The following is a 17,452-nucleotide window of genomic DNA, read 5'->3' as shown; positions in this document are numbered from 1 at the left end:
TAAGCGACTGACTCTTGATTTTGGCTCAGGTCATGATCTCACAGCTTGTAAGTTCAAGCCCTGTGTCAGGCTCTGCACTGACAGTGTGGAGCCTGCTTGACATTCTCTCTCCGTGCCCCTTCCTCACTTGTGCGCACACGCTCTCTCTCTCGCTCAAAATAAATAAACTTAAAAAAAAAAAGAAAACAGCATAAATAAAGCATAAATAAAAATTCTACTCCTTTTCAAAATAGAGAAAATTTTCAAATATGTGTATGATGATAAGCATGTTCACATTCAGGTACAACTAAGACAGTGATCACGATTTGGTTTGAGTAAGTTATTCTGGAAACCTATTCTCCACATACCTGTAGAGAGTGTCAAGGCCCCCTGGTCTTTCCAGCTGCATGAAGTTGTGTCGCAAGTTGAGGTAGGTGATATCTTGACTGTAGAAGAGATGCTCAGGAACCTCCTCAAGGCTGTAACACGAGAGGTCGACAGTACTGATTCGCTGGGACACCACCTGAATAGGGTCAAGGAGAAGAGCCATCTCAGCTAGAGCAGCAGAACAAATGTCTCTCACCCAGCAAAGGAAGGAATGCCATTTATAAAAAAAGTGCTAATTTTAACAATGGGAAAGAAAAAAAGGTAATGAGATCCAATTACTCATTTATAAAAACCAGTTCATTTTTCTTTTTTCCTAAAACCATTAAGCTGCTTGAAACACACAATGGTGTAAGCTGTAAAGTGTCTGTAAGTAAAAGGAAAAAAAAAATCATAAAGGGGAAAAGTTAACATTTCATGCAAGAAGTTAAGATGATTCAAAATAACTATACAAAACTTTGGCAGGCTGTGTGATATTGAAAGCCATGGCCTTTTGTACCCACAGGCTCTGCTACTTACTAGTGCAGTTTCTTCCTCTGTTGTGAGGATAAAATAAATTCAGCACACAGCACACTGCTTAGTATGCAAAAGGTGCTCAAAAAATATTAAACTTCTCTTATAAGGTCAAAAGAATGGAACAGCTATTTAAAACTGAGATTAGTTTATTCAGAACAGATTTCATTACCACTACAATAGAAGTACAGAAAATTCAATAAAACCAAAACAAGTTTTTATTTCTATAATAGTCTGCTAATAAAAGATAGGTTGTGAAAATTGGTCTAAAAACCAAACAAAATCACTAGAAAAGTTATTCATGTTTTATGGCATCTCATTATACTAAAACAATACTTTATGCAACTATTTAGTTCCACAAAGAAAAAAGTGCTAAAATTCTGCAAAGATAGCTGGGAGAACAAGAAAATTTGGAAACTGCAATATAATTTTAGAGCACTGCATCTTTAAAGATTAAAAAGCAGAAATTATGCTGAAAAGCTAATTATCCTCAGCATAGCGGAACAATGGCTTGTAACAGGATCACAGGTCATGTCCCATAATAAGTTCAAATTTAAAGTGGTTCATCACAGCTGTACTAAATATATTCAGACCAAGAAGGACTAGTCTAGGAATTAGGGAATGGCTCCATCTATCCCTGACCACAGTGGTGGAGGGAAAGTGATTTGAATCTTATTGTGTCTCAATTCTTCCCAGAGAGATGGTATAAAGGTAAAATGCACCTGAAAACATGTTTGAATACATTTTGTACTATGCAAACATAAATAATAAGTTAAGGACTGGGTGGAATTCTATTATTTCATTCATTATAAACTTAGAGGAGCCTAAAGGAAGATACCTAAGAATTACAATTCACTCTCTTTTGAGTGAGTTCAGCTTCAAGATACATTTCTGTTGGGCTTTTACATTCTTATCACCACATCAAGACATTTGACAGCTTATCACCTTGGACGCTTGTCGCTGCCATCTCTGGCACTCAGCCAATGTCTCAAAGCTGACATGATAGGTCTGAGCCTGGGCTCCCGCTGAGCTGAATGCAAGGGAGTGCTGCCGTCGCTTCACTTCTTCCACCTGAGGAGGAGGAGGCAAGAAAACCAGGACCAAGACAAAAAAAAAATCCTAGTCAGAGAGCAAAGGACAGTAACAAGAAAAATAAGTCAATTTTTTAAAATGGGGCAAAAGAGAGGCGCCTGGGTGGCTCAGTCGGTTAAGCGTCTGACTTCAGCTCGGGTCATGATCTCACAGCTCGTGAGTTCGAGCCCCACATTGGGCTCTGTGTTGACAGCTCAGAGCCTGGAACCTGCTCTGAGATTCTGATTCAGATTCTGTGTCTCCCTCTCTCTCTGCCCCTCCCCTGCTCACATTCTGTTTCTTCTCAAAAAATAAACATTAAAAAAAATTTTTTTTAACGGGGCAAAAGATCTGATCAGATGCTTCCCCAAAGAAGACTTGAGAAATGACCAGTAATAACATGAAATGTTCAACATCATTACTTATTAGATAAATGCAAATCAAAATTGAAAGACACCACATCACATACACTAGGAGGGCTAAAGTTAAAAATAGAAAATAACAAATGTTGGATAACAAGTATTAGCAGGTTCTGGATCCCTCATACACTGCAGTGGGAATGTAAAATGGTTCAGCCACTCTGGAAAACAGTCTGGCAATTCCGCAAAAGGTTGAACACAGAGTTACCATGTGGCCCAGCAATTCCACTCCTACATATACACTCAAGAAAACTCAAAACATACATTTATACAAAAACTTACACATGAATTAGAGCAGCACTATTCATAATAGCCCAAAAGGAGAAACAACCTAAATGTCCATCCATCAACAGGTATGCGTAAAAACACTGAATGTGGTATATTTCAGTGGAATATTATTTAGCCATAAACAGAAGATATTGCTGCACACTATATGAACCTTGAAAAGATTATGTGAAGTGAAAGTCACAACCATATACTGTATGATTCCATTTATATGAAGTCTTCAGAATCAGCAAATCTGTACAGACAAAAAGTAGATTAGTAGGTGCCCACGACTAGGGAAGAAATGGGGAGATGATGGCTAAGTAGTGCAGGGTTTCTTTTCAGGGTGATGTGGTGATGGTCACAAAACAGTGAATACACTAAAAGCCACTGAACTGTACACTTTATATGGGTGAATTATATGGTACATGAATTAAATCTCAATCAAGCTGTTTAAAAAAAGCAAAGGAGGGGCGCCTGGGTGGCTCAGTCGGTTAAGCGTCTGACTTCGGCTCAGGTCATGATCTCGTGGTCACTAAGATTTTAAATAAGAATCTAACAATCACAATTATTATGAATATTGATAGATTTAGATATGTTTCTATCACTAAAATTTGTGGGTTTTTAAAAAATATTTATTTTTGAGAGAGACAGAGCATGAGTGGGGGAGAAGCAGAGAGAAAAGAAGACAAAGAATCTGAAGCAGGCTTCAGGCTCTGAGCTATCAGCACAAAGCCCGATGCGGGGTTCAAACCCACGAACCGTGAGATCATGACCTGAGCCAAAGTTGGACTCAACCGACTTAGCCACCCAGTTACCCCTCTATCACTATAATTTGTGATAATTTACCATGCTAATCATTGTGTTCCTTTTTCTCCACTCTTTTTCTGTCTTCTTTTAGCATTACAGAATTTTTTTTTTTTTTTAATATTTGTTTTTGAGAAAGAGAGAACACGAACAGGGGAGAGGCAAAGAGAGAGGGAAATAGAATCTGAAGTAGGCTCCAGGCTCTGAGCTGTCAATGCAGAGCCCAATGTGGGGCTCAAACTCACAAACTGTGAGATAATGACCTGAAATGAAGTCAGTTGCTTAACTGACTGAGCCACCTAGGCGCCCGGCATCAAAGAACTTTTTATATTTTCTTTTTCCACTCTACTTTTTTTTTAACCTTTATTTTTGAGAGAGAGAGAGTGAGAAAGAGAGACAGAGTGCAAGTGGGGGAGGAACAGAGACAGAGGGAGACACAGATCTGAAGCAGGCTCCAGGGTCTGAGCTGTCAGCACAGAGCCCGATGCAGGGCTTGAACCCACGAACTGTGAGTTCATGACCTGAGCCTATGTCCGATGCTTAAATGACTGAGCCACCCAGAGGCCCCTTTCCCACTCTACTTTTTTTAGTGGCTGTCCTTAACATTTTTTAATTCACACTTTTTTTTCTAATGAAGTTGAACGTTATTTGGTGTTTCTATCCGCTTATTCCAAGACTATATCACATGTTACTTATTAAACATACCACCACATCTTAAATATCACTCAGGGTAGTTTGAGCTTTAGTAGTTTAAATTTATATTTAAAATATAAAAAAAGTTTAAACTTATTACAATTAATATTAACTTTACCACCATATTTTATCAGTGTCTGCACTCATCATTGTTTCTTATTTCTTAAAACTTCCCTTTGAATTTACTTTCCCTTGTTGTATTCTTTTTTCTTTCTTCCTTCCATCTTTCCTCCTTCTTCCTTCCTTCTTCTTTCCTTCCTTCCTCCCACCCTCCCTCCTTCTCTCTTTCTTTCTCTTCCTTCCTTTCTTTCTCTCTCTCTCTCTTCCTTTCTGGTGGGCGGGGGGGGGGGGGGCATTTTTTTTTAACCTATTTTCTTCATTCTGTCCTTCAGCCCCCAAGACCAGAACCAGGTCTTATATTGCTAAGTGGTAGGTTTCTGCCTCCTGGTTGATACTGAAGTATACACATTCATTTAGTGGCAGCTTATTCATTTCCTGGTTATGGGCCACATAAATGGGTCTTTCCACCTCTCTAGGACAATAGCGACAACAAGACTTGGTTCCAGTCAGTGGTTAACAGCAGTTTTGGGCTGTTTTGTTTTTGTTTTTTCCAGCAGTCCTTCAGGGGCAGAATACCACTCATCTCTTACTGAAGCCTGGGCCAGATTCCCCTCATAAGTAGAGGACTTTTAAACCCAAATACTTAAGAGGAGCTACACATTTGGGCTGCCACAACCTTCCAGGCCCAGAACCCAGCAGGCCCTCAGATTCAGACCATTTCACCACATGCACTTTTATTCTACATTCCTAAGCCCAACTGTGCCTTTTGAATATTGTATATTTAAAACTGTATATTTACCTTTTGAATATATATATTTTACCTTTACATTTATTTTACATTTATAGATGATGTATTGTGTACCTGGAGCAGATTGGGTGTTTCAACGCATGAATTCACTAAGTTTTGTCTGGAAGCTCTCTCAAATTCAGACTGTTTTATGATATTCAAAATCAAAAATAAAAGAAACAAAATGAGGTATAGCTTCATATAAATGTTAATATATCTGTTTCCAGTCATCTGTCAGTCTGATGGACTTGCAGCTGAACTCCTTGCCCAGGGTGGGGAATTCTCTAGTCCAGACAAGAAATAGTGTGCTTCCCTGGCTGCTGGAGAGGGGCTTGTGACCATCCCAGACTCTGAATTTTAGTATAAATGAGGGAAAAGGAGAAGCTGGAGACAATCTGTTTAAGGAATGGATGCTGGCGGGAAGCTGGCAGGGCAGCATCCTCGATCTACCCAGGTGTTACCGATGGCAGCATCCAGTGGCTAGCAGTGGAGGCAGAGGTATCATCAACAAATGGGTTCTGCAGCAGAATTTGGGGTATGGGGGCACCTGTGTGGCTCAGTCAGTTGAGCGTCTGACTTCAGCTCAGTTCATGATCTCACAGTTCTTGAGTTCAAGCCCCACGTTGGGCTCTGTGCTGACAGGTCAGGGCGTGGAGTGTGCTTCATATTCTGTGTCTCCTTCTCTCTCTCTCTGCCCTCCCCTGCTTGTGCTCTCTCAAAAATAAATAAATAAATAAATATTTTGAGAAGAGAAGAGAAGAGAAAAGAAAAGAAAAGAAAAGAAAAGAAGAAAAGAAATTTGTGGTATGGATACCTTTTGACCTTCCAGAGAATCTGTGATGTAAATAAACCAGTTTTATGCTTAAATTAGGCTGAGTAGGCTTCTTCCGGACCTAACAACTCTAAAAAACAACGTTGTAATGCAATCTTTTTTTTTTTTAATTTTTTTTTAACGTTTACTTATTTTTGAGACAGAGAGAGATAGAGCATGAACAGTGGAGGGGCAGAGACAGAGGGAGACACAGAATCCGAAACAGGCTCCAGGCTCTGAGCTGTCAGCACAGAGCCCGACGCGGGGCTCGAACTCACCGACCGTTTAGGAAGAGAGAGCATCCTAAACAGGCTCCACACTGTCAGCACAGAGCCAGATGCAGGACTTGAACTCATGAACCATGAGATGGTAACCTGAGCTGAAGTCAAGAGTCAGACGCTCAACCAACTGAGCCACCCAGATGCCTCTACAGTGTAATCTTTACACATGCTCGTACTTGCTTCTTTAAAATGATGTGGGGAGGGGCGCTTGGCTGGCTCAGTTAGAAGAGCATGCAACTCTTGATCTTGGGGTCATGAGTTCAAGCCCCATGTTGGGTGTGGAAATTAGCTAAATAAACAAATCTTCAAAAAAAATAAAATAAAAATAAAAAAATAAAAAGATGTGAGGAAAGTGCTGAAAAGCATATGTGATTTTAATGAAGAAGATCAAACAAAAGAAGAATAATTCCATTTTTACGAGTCTTACCTTTCCCCCAACCAAAGGCAAAATGTGCATCTTTCCAGTTTGACAATCTTTTACTGAGGAAACGATGAGGCAGGTACCACAGAGAACAACTAGGCGTTCAGCCCACTTATGCAGCTGGGTCTTTCCCTTGCGTACATTATAGATACCAGACAGAAGGATTCGATCCAGATGATCCATCTGGCATGGTTTTTCTGAAAAGAAAACAAGACAGAAGAAAAAAATTCAGAAGTCACAATTAAACTAGTATAAGACTACTATAAGGGAAAAAGAAAGTATTGTGTGTCAATACACAGCAACCTTGTTTACAGATTTAAGTGACCAATATAAGTATTACAAAATAAGATCTCAGTCATAAAATGTTACCCATCGCTGACGTTATACAACGGGAGTACTGTGAATTTGGGGCTAAGAACAAGATTTTATTTTGGATGCCATTATTTATTCTTCTAACACAGTCCTATTTCCCATGAACACAGAAAAAAGCAAAATGGCAAAGTGACTAAGATCATAGACCTGGGGGCCAGACACGTAAACCTGAGTTCAAATCCTCGTTCTGCCACTTACTTTTGTTTCTTTGAACTACTTAATTTCACTGAGATTAACTTTCCTCATTTATACAGTTTGGATCTTAATACTACTTATCTTTAGAATTTCATTATGAAAAAATTAAGATAATTTAAAGTACGGAGCATAGTTTTAGGTAACAAAAGAAGTACTGAGTAAATGACAGCCACTACTGTTGAGACGAGTCTATTCTAGAAGGAAGAAATAAATAACTATGGAAGCACTCTACTTCTGTACACATTGTTCCATTTTCCTGCTTCTTGTGCAGAAAAGCTTAGGGCTGATATTTCAGTCAACTATCCCAATCACGGTAGCAGAAGCTCATATCATACAAGATCTTTCTTTTTTAGTATGCTCCCTCCCCAACAGAAATCTTCCTAAGGCTGAGATATAGTGCACAAAACAGCACATTATGAGAGCAGACAGGTTGTTGATTAAAGCACAGCTAAAAACAGACAAGTAACTCTACAAAGGAACGAACAGGAGCAGCACTATTATGAGATACTGGAAAGAGCAATAAAGTGGGAATAGAGAAAATTAGACCATACCTGATATTATTACACGATTATGGAACCTGTGTATCATGCCCCTTTAACTATGTGTTTCCCACATATAATCTGAGGAAATGGGGACTGAGGTCAATCTGAGGTCATGATCTTGCAGTTCATGGGTTCCAGCCCTGCGTCGGGCTCTGTGTTGACAGCTCACAGCCTGGAGCTTGCTTCGGATTCTGTGTCTCCCTCTCTCTCTGCCCCTCCCCAGCTTGTGCTCTGTCTCTGTCTCTGTCTCTCTTAAAAATAAATAAAAACATTTAAAAAAAAAGGTCTCAAACTTTGTATGCTAACACTAGCCCTACCCGAGAGCCATTTCTCCTTCTATGTGAGGCCAGGCCTTTCATCTATATTCTAAACCCCACCTTTCTCCGAGAATTTGTCTCTTCTGTCTTCAACTCCACCCTCCTTATTGTTCTTTTCAAAGCTACAAAAGCATTCAAGTTTTCTCCCATACCCTCTCAGTCTCAACTGTAGAATTCCTTCAGTTCAGCGATTCTCCCATTTCTGTGTGCCCAAGAGTTATTATGTGACAACAGTTCAAACTGAAGGACGCTGAGACCCATTCACAGAGTGTCTAATTTGTACGGCCTAGGATGTAACAAAGGAAAATGTCTTTTTGGTTTTGTTTTTGAGACAGACCACAAGCTGGGGAGAAGAGCAGAGAGGGGGAGAGAGAGAAACAAGCAGGCTTCAGGCTCAGTGTGGAGCCCAACACAGGGCTCAATCTCAAGACCTTGGGATCATGACTTGAACTGAAATCAAGAGTCACACTAAACTGAATGAGCCACTCAGGCGCCCCAGGAAAATGTATTTTTTAACATCTATTCCAAGTAGTTTAAATGCAGATGGTCCACAAAATATATTTTGACAAACTCTAAGTTTACCTTGTTGAGGCTCTTTTCTTCTCATTTGTGCCTCTTTATTAGCTATCTCTGTTACCTCACCTTCTATTTACTCAATTTACTTCAATTTTGTTTCCAGCCTCCAAATTGTACTATTCATATGATGATAATGGCCCTCAAATTTCTATCTCCTGTCCCAATCTTCCCTTCCCTTGGTTCTAATCTCACATATCAAACTGTCTGCTGGTCATGTCCAACAGATGTTCCCACTTACCTCAAATTTCCAGGATCAGACTGGAAAGAAAGAAATAAAACTATCTTTATTTGCATATGATATGATCTTGTATACAGAAATTCCTAAGTGTGCCACTAAAAAGACAATTATAACCAACAAATGATTTCAGCAAGGTTGCAGGATAAAAAATTTTTAAAAAAATAAATTGTATTTCTATGCACAAGGAATAAACAATTCAAAAGTAAAATTAAGAAACGAATTGCATCTGGGGCACTGGGGTGGCTCAGTCGGTTAAGCATCCAACTCTTGATCTCAGCTTAGATCATGAGCTCAGGATCATGAGTTCAAGCCCTGTGTCAGGCTCTGTGCTGAACATGGAGCCTGCTTAAGGTTCTCTCTCCCTCCCTCCCTCCTTCTGCCCTTCTTCCCTGCTTGTGCGCTCTCTCTATAAATTAAAAGTAAATAAATAAAAAGAAACTAACTGCATCAAAAAGAATAGTGCATAACTTGTACAGTGAAACTAAATAATATAGTTGAAGGAAATGAAAAGAAACCTAAATAAATGGAAGACGTCCAATATTCATGAGCTGGAAGACTTAAATATTGTTAAGATGGCAAAACTCCCCAAAGTGATTTACAGCAATGTAATCCCTATTAAAATTCCAGCTGCTTTCATGGAAGAAACTGACAAACTGATCCTAAAATTCACATAGAAATACAGTGGACTCAGAATAGCCAAAACAATCTTGAAAAAGAACAAAATTGGAAGTATAGTACTCAGGGTGCCTGGCTGGTTCAGTTGGTAAGAGCGTCCAACTCTCAATCTCGGGGTCATGAGTTTGAGCCCCATGTTGGGTACAGAGATTACTTAAAAAAAAAAAAATACAGTACTGACATAAAGATAGACATACAGCATTGTAATAGGATTCACAAATAAACACCTACACTTATGGACAACTGATTTTTGAGCAGGGTGCCAAGATAACTCAGTAGGAAAAAAACAATCTTGTCAACAAATGGTGCTGGAACTGGATAACCACAGGCAAAAGAATAAAGTCAGATCCCTAACCTCACACCATGCACAAAAATTAATTCAAAATGGATTGTAGACCTAAACGTAAGAACTAAAACTAAAACACTGGAATAAATTTTGTGACCTTAGATTAGGCAAAGGTTTCTTTCTTTCTTTTTTTTTAATGTTTATTTATTATTGAGAGACAGAGAGAGACAGAGCATGAGCATGGGAGGGGCAGAGAGAGGGGGAGACACAGAATCTGAAGCAGGCTCCAGACTTTGAACTGTCAGCACAGAGCCTGATATGGGGCTCAAACTAACAGACCGCGAGATCATGACCTGAGCTGAAGTCAGACACTTAACCAACTGAGCTACTCCAGGCGCCCCAGGCAAAGGTTTCTTAAGTATCAACACAAAAGTATAAGTGACAGGGGCACCTGGGTGGCTCAGCTATTAAGCGTCCGACTCTTGATTTCGGTTCAGGTCACAATCTCGAGATTTGTGGGTTCAAGCCCCACATCGGACTCTGACAGTGCAGAGCCTGGTTGGGATTCACTCTCTCTCTCTCTCTCTCTCTCTCTCCCTCTCCCTCTCTCCCTCTCTCCCTCTCTCTCAACCCGCCCCTCCACACTCTCTCTCTCAGAATAAATAAACTTTAAAAAGAGATTTAAAACAAAGTATAAATGACAAAAATGAAAATATAGATAAACGGACTTCATCCAAAAACAAAAACAAAACAAAAAACCGTTGTGCTTCTACAAACACCATCAAGAAATTAAAAAGATGACTCACAAAACAGGAAAGAATATTTGCCAATCGTATACCAAATAAGAGACCTGTACCCAGAACAAAGAACTGTTACAATTCCGCAATAAAGACAAGTAGCACAATTAAAAAATGGGCAAAGAATCTGAATAGGTGTTACTTCAGAGAAGATATATAAAAGGCCAACAAGCGCATAAAAAGATGCTCAATCTCATTAGTTACTAGATAAATGCAAATCGAAACCACAAGAAGATACGAGTTCATCGAAAAAAACAAACACTGGATAAGTGTTGGCAAGGATGTAAACAAACATTGCTGGGGTGATGATAAAATGGTGCAGCCACTTTGGAAAACAGTCTGGTAGTTCCTCAAAAGCTGAAACATGGAGTCACCATAAGATCCAGCAATTCCGCTCCTACGGCTTTATCCAAGAGAAGTGAAAACATACGTCTACACAAATAGTTATACCCAAATGTTTGTTCACAAAAATAGCCCAAAAGTAGAAATGACTAAAATGTCATCAACTGATGAATGCATAAACAAAATGTGGCATCATCTATACAATGGAATATTGTTTGGCCATAAAAAGAAACGAAGTACTGATACATACTACAACATGGGTGAGAATTGAAAACATTATGCTTAGTAAAAGATGCCAGTCACAAAAAGTCAAGTATATATTATTTCCACTTATATGAATTGTTTAGAATAGGCAAATCCACAAAGACAGAAAGTAGATTCGTGGATGCCGGGTGCACTGGAAGTGGGAATGGAGAATAACTGCTAATGGATATGGGGTCTCATTTTACAGTGATATAAAACATTCTAAAATTAGACTGTGGTGATGGCTGCATAACTCTCTATATATACTAAAAAGCACTGAATATACTAAATAGCACTTTTAAAGGGTGAATTTTATGGTATGTGAATTATATCTCAATAAAACTGTTTTTTGTTTTTTAAATCTCATGATTCACCCCAAAATGCTAATTGATTTTAGATTCCCCATCTTGGTTAACAGCATCACCTACTACAAAGTTGGCTAAATTATGTAAAAATGGGACTTTATAATAGTTTAACAGGCTTCCAAATTGCCTAATGATCTTTTTACAAGTTTACATGAAACAGATGTTTTAACAATTGATAGATAATTCTGAGTCTCTTCTTTCTTTGCCTTAGTTCTATTTTATTACAGAGAAAACTCCTGAATCTATACACCACCACTCTCAGAAGGAAACATTAAATTTTGTTTTGGATAAGTTATTTATACACGAAACAACATTCTGTTTTATTATTAATTTTGGAGTATTTGCTAGACATCCAAAGTGCCTCCAGTCTCTGATCTTCTGAAAGGTGACAAAAAACAGAACGAAAAAGTTCTAATAAGTATTCAGAAATGTGTAACAGTTCTAATTAAAAAATTGTTTTACAATCTCAAAAGCCAAGATTCTAAGTGGAAAATTAGGGATAATTTTCATTTCTTCATGTATGTATACTTCCAAATGTTCTATAAAGAAAGTAGATTGTTTTTATAATTTTAAAAAGTTGCTAAAAAAAAAAAACGATCAAGGGCAACCCTGTAGCAGTGAGTTCTTCTACTGCCCAGAGTATAATCTCTCAATATCATTTTTCATTAATATGAACCAGGAGTCCTTAGAAAAAGTCTATTCCTGGGCTGATTCAGACAATGAAAAGATGAACTTAGGACATCTTGCTGTGCCAGAACTTAATGGAAAATCCAGGGTGTATCAAAAACTGGGGTCATGTTGGAAGGACAAAAGCCAATGTGAAAAGCTCCCACAAGGGAGAAATTGAGCAAAAAAAACCACCACAACCAGTAATGGCCAAAATGAGTCACAACAAATATACACAAGCCCATGAGATCACAATGATACTCAGACAAAAAAATTATTAAAAAAGAAATCATACAGAGTCTGAGTAAGATGGAGAAAGCACACCCCAGCCCTGTCTTTCCCACTAAATACACCTATAAAACCTGGACAGAATGCACGGAGCCGCTGTATGAGGACCCCAAAAAGTAAACAGTAGCAGGCAGATTAGGGAAAAATAACATAATTACAAATACAACCTAAGCAGTAGTAAGTTAAGCAGTAGTGTAGTAAGTTTATCATTTTTCCATCTCTGACATCTCCCAGCTCAGGACTCGAGAAAGCCCAAGAGCCAGAAGTAGGCATTGGTGTGGAGAGCTCTGCCTTGAGGAGTGTTAAAAGGGTCTGCGAACACTCAGAGAGAGTGGGAGAAATCCCTCATTTTCCCTTCCCCCACCTTTTCTTCATTTTCTCAAGTCCCAGTCTCCAGTAGTGGCTGCAACAGTGGGGGACACAGGCACCTATAACTTTGAGGTGTGTGAACTTCCTTTTGTGATTGGAAGATCTGCAGTCCCAAAACAGCGGACGGAAAACCTGTTGAATTTTTGGTCTCACTGGGGGCCGGACCGTGTGGATGCAGTTGTAGGAAATGCCCAAGAGGGCAGGTTAAATAAAGTCCCAGGAAATCACAAAGAGATTGGAGCTCTGGAAAATGACCCCATAAAGTTCCCTATGAACCCCTGGGCTCACCCTTGAGGTATACAAACGGGATGTGTTCCCAAGCAGCATGCCAAAAATGAAAATTCAACGGAGGGATAGAGAGCCAAAGGGAGAGAAGAGTGCAATGCTAAAAAATTATTTGAAAAAATAGGGGAAAACTCCCCAAGTGAAATACAAACTTATAGATTCAAGAAGTCTAGTGAACCCCAAACCCAAAGACATTCAAGCCCAGACACTACATCATCAAACTGCTGAAAATTAAAGACAAAGAAAAAGTCTTGAGAGAAGCCAGAGAAAATGGAAGCACTATTTATATGGGAACAATTCAAATGACTGCATGAAGGATGTGCAGGAGGTCCCTGTGCTATCCCTCCAACTGCTCTGAAAATCTAAAGTTAGCTCCAAATAAAAAGTTAAACAAATAAACACTGGTTAACAGGTTGGGAGGTAAAAATAAAATATTTACTTCCATTTAAAAACAAAATAGGAAAGCTCAGAACAAATTTCAAACTTGCAGTAGGCTCCCATACAACACAGAAAACTACTTGAAGTACTCCACTAGAAAACTTGGCAAAGCAGTGGTGGCTAAAGCAATTCCACCCTTGGGTTTCATGATCCCCAACAAATCCCCTTACATCTTCAGACCTTAGTTTCCTGAGATTAAGACGAAGGAGTTGGATGAGATGACTCCTAACCCTTCCCAGGTCTCATTTTATGGATTCCTCATACTCCTCTAAACTCTCTCTCCAAAAACTAAATGGTGGAGTATCTTAGAAGTTAAAAGGGTGAGATTTAGAAGCAAACAGATTTATCTGCTTCCTGGCTCTGTTATTTGGGGCAAGTTATAGCCTCTCTGGAATAGTAACATCTCCATATGGGACTATAAGGATTACATGAAGCAAGGAAACAGAGCGCTCAGCACTTGATAAAGCATTCAGCATAGAGGAGGGGAATTAAACAAATGCTAGTTATTATAATGAAAGTTGTGCCTGCCTTAAGCCTCCTTCTCTTCCTACATACAAGGATTCTTTTCAAGATAACTTAATCTTCCGGGACACCTGGGTGGCTCAGTTGGTTAAGCACTTGACTCTTGATTTCAGCTCAGGACATGATCTCACAGTTCATGAGTTCGTGCCCCACAAGAGGCTCTGCACTGTCACTGTGGAGCCTCCTTGGGTATCTCTCTCTCTCAATCTCTCTCTCTCTCTCTGCCCCTCCCCTGCTCAAAGGTGCTCTCTCTCTCAAAATAAATAAATAAACTTAAAAAAAAAAAAAAAAGGTATCTTAACAACTTACACAGCTTTAACATCCCCATGTACCCGACTCTCAGATCTGTACTTCCTACACTCTGGTTCCACATTTCCAACTACCTGCCAGACACCTCCAACAGGATACTCGTCACCACTTAAAATGAAATATTCCTAAAACCAAGTCATCACCATCCCCATGAACAACTCCTTTTCATAACTCAAGTCCTGATATTGTCCTGAAGTCAGCCAGGCTCAAAAACTCAGTTTCAGCTCCAACTCTTAGGTTCCCTTCCTCAACTCCCCTTTTTAATCAGCCATCAACTCTTACTGATTATCCCTTCAAAAAGTCTCTCACAGGAACAATTCCTTCCCATTCCTCATTTCAGACCCCTATTAATTCACATCTGAATTACTGTCCACACTGGTCCCAGCTTCACCTTCTCTGGCTCACTTGGATGCTCTCACTTCCTGCTATCATCTGCCAAACAAAGACTAAGCTCCTGATACTGAACTCAATGCCCAGAACAATCTGGACTCAAATTATCTGTGATTCACAGAACACTGAAGTGTCTAATCTCCCAACCCAGGTCCTCCTTTTCCTTTCGGCTTAATGAAATTCTGTCAATTTTTAAAGAACCAACTCAAATACTACTTCTTCATAAAGGCTTCCCTGATTCAAGAGATCTCCCTTTTTCAGAGAATAGTGGTAAGGTAGCTTCCCTATCAGCTATCAAAATATATCATAGAGATATATTAACTAAAATAATTTTTGGTATTAGCACAGTACAAATTGATCAATCTGATAGGATAGAGTCTAAAAATAGACCCCTGCCTGTATAGGAACTTAAAAATAATAAAGATAATATTTCAAGTCAGTAGGAAAAGGATGAACTCTTCCATAAATGTTGTTGGGACAAATGGCTACCTACCCATTGAGAAAAAGTAAAGTTACATCCCTATCTTATGCAGATTTTAAAATTATAAAAGTACTGAAAATATAGAATACATTTATGAGCTAGAATAAGGAAGGAATATAAATACATTAAAGAAAAAGACTCAAAATCTGACTAAAACTTCTGCAGAATAAAAAACAATAAAACTTAAGGACAAGTTACAGGCTGGAAAAAAGTTTTGCCACAAATACAGTATCCAAATGATGTATACTTAGAATATAAACATCCTTTAGATCAATATGATAAAAAGACAAACACAAATTTGCACAGAAATATCAATGGGTTATTCAAAGAAATCTAAAGAACCAATTAAAATATCAAGCAATATTCAACCACATTAGTAATCAGGGAAAGAAAAATTCAAACAAGGAGACCATCATTTTATCTATCAGATTAGTAAAAATTTTAAATGCTAATAATATTAAAAGGTGATATTGTGGGCAAAGTGGTACTCTGGTATACTGATGGGATATACGGTGTTCCGCAATAGTATTATTACTTTAAACGCAAATATCCAATGACCCATTAATTTCATGTTTACAGATCTCCTCTGAAGAAAAGGGCACAAAGGGCAATTTTATTATAATGCTGTTTGCAATAGTCAAAACTGGAAATACGGTAAGCGTCTATCACCAGCGAAATGGCGACATAAACTATAATACACACATGATATTCAGTGCTATGCAACTTAGAGAAATGTATATAGAAGACAGCTAAAGAGGGGCACCTGGATGGCTCAGTCGGTTAAGCATCCGACTCTTGATTTCAGCTCAGGTCACGATCTCACAGTTTTGTGCGTTTGAGCCTCACGTCGGGCTTTGCATGGATCCTGTGGATCCTGGGATTCTCTCTCTCTCCCTCTCTTCTGCCCCTCCCCTGCTTGCTCTCTCTCTCTCTCTCTCTCTCAAAATAAATAAACTTAAAGAAAAAAAAAAAAGAAGAAGAAGAAGACAGCTAAGGAAAGATCCAAAACATATGGTTGGGTGAAAAAGCATGAAGACCAGTATCAAATAATAACGTTTATGTAAACAAAATATATTTCTACAAATACCTATTAGATAAGAATATAAGTTAGAAAACTCTGAATACATATACACCAAGTTGATAGCAGTGGTTATCTATTAAGCAGTCAATTGACCTGGGAGGTGTATAAGAGATTGAAACACTATAGATAATGATTACAAGACATTGTAACACTTAGATAATCAAACTATATCCACATTTTACTTGTGTAATTAAATTTTTTACAAAGGAAAAATATATGGACACAATGATTATAAATGTGAAATATGTATATAAAATATGACTAGGAAATGTACCATAATAAATGTAATTGTATAAGGATGATGAAATGTTTTTTAATATATTACTCCTATAGTTTAACAATAAAGTTTAAAATATGCAAATTAACATGAGACAGTATTTTTTACAATTTAGGACAAAGAATAATTTTAACAATAATACCTGATATTGGCAAAGGGACAAGGAAATGAGTACTCTCAAACACTACTGATGAAAGCATCCATCAGTATCGCCTGTGCAATTTAGGAATAGTCACAATTTTAAATATATATATGTATTGACTCAAAAATTCTACTTGTAGGAATCATGTCCTCCTTCCCCCACCCTAGAGGTCAGCCACTCTCCTAACTTTTATAATAATAATGTCCTTGCTTTCCTTATATTTCTGCCACTTATGTATGTATCCTATACTAGTTATAGCAGGTTATAAACTACTATAACAAACAGCACATAATGGCTCAAGCACAAGAGAAATTTAACTCTCTGTTAGAGTAGACACTGTGGGTTTCCAGGGGTCACCTCCGTCAAGAAACTCAGGCTGAGGGAAGATCTATCACTTTCAACACATGACTTCCAATATTGCTCTGATGACTGCCATCCCAGCCTATGGGAGAGCCGAAGGACACTGAGAAGCGTGCGCGGGAAGTTTTAGGAATGGTGTGTTGAAGTGGCACAACAATTCCACTCCATACCACTGAAGCAAAGTGTGTCACATGTGCACACCTAGCTGCAAGAAAGGCAGGGAAATGAGGTATAGCTGGGCAGCAATGTGCCCAACTCTAATTCTCTTATTATGGAAGAAAAGAACAGATTTTGATGGACAGACAGTAGTTCTGCCATACATCTCTAAACAACATGGCTCAGTTTTAGCTGTTTTTGAACTTTAAATGAATGGAAACATACCATGTGATTCTTTTGTATCTGGCTT

General features: G+C 38.6%; 1 protein-coding gene across 1 annotated transcript in view; it reads right to left on the bottom strand.

Annotated features, from left to right (window-relative positions):
* The window catches only part of PHLPP2 (PH domain and leucine rich repeat protein phosphatase 2), a 75,810-nt gene that overhangs the window by 35,255 nt on the left and 23,103 nt on the right, over positions 1-17,452 (bottom strand). Inside the window, exons 4-6 of the mRNA XM_049622520.1 lie at positions 6,497-6,687; positions 1,822-1,947; positions 348-502 (exon numbers count right to left, since the gene is read on the bottom strand). Coding sequence (XP_049478477.1) covers positions 348-502; positions 1,822-1,947; positions 6,497-6,687 — 472 coding nt within the window. The remainder of the gene's footprint in view (positions 1-347; positions 503-1,821; positions 1,948-6,496; positions 6,688-17,452) is intronic.

Source organism: Panthera uncia (genome assembly GCF_023721935.1).
Source record: "Panthera uncia isolate 11264 chromosome E2 unlocalized genomic scaffold, Puncia_PCG_1.0 HiC_scaffold_20, whole genome shotgun sequence".
Taxonomy (NCBI): Eukaryota; Metazoa; Chordata; class Mammalia; order Carnivora; family Felidae; genus Panthera; species Panthera uncia.
The sequence above is the reverse complement of the archived record's forward strand: the minus strand, read 5'-3'. Positions and strand labels throughout refer to the sequence as shown.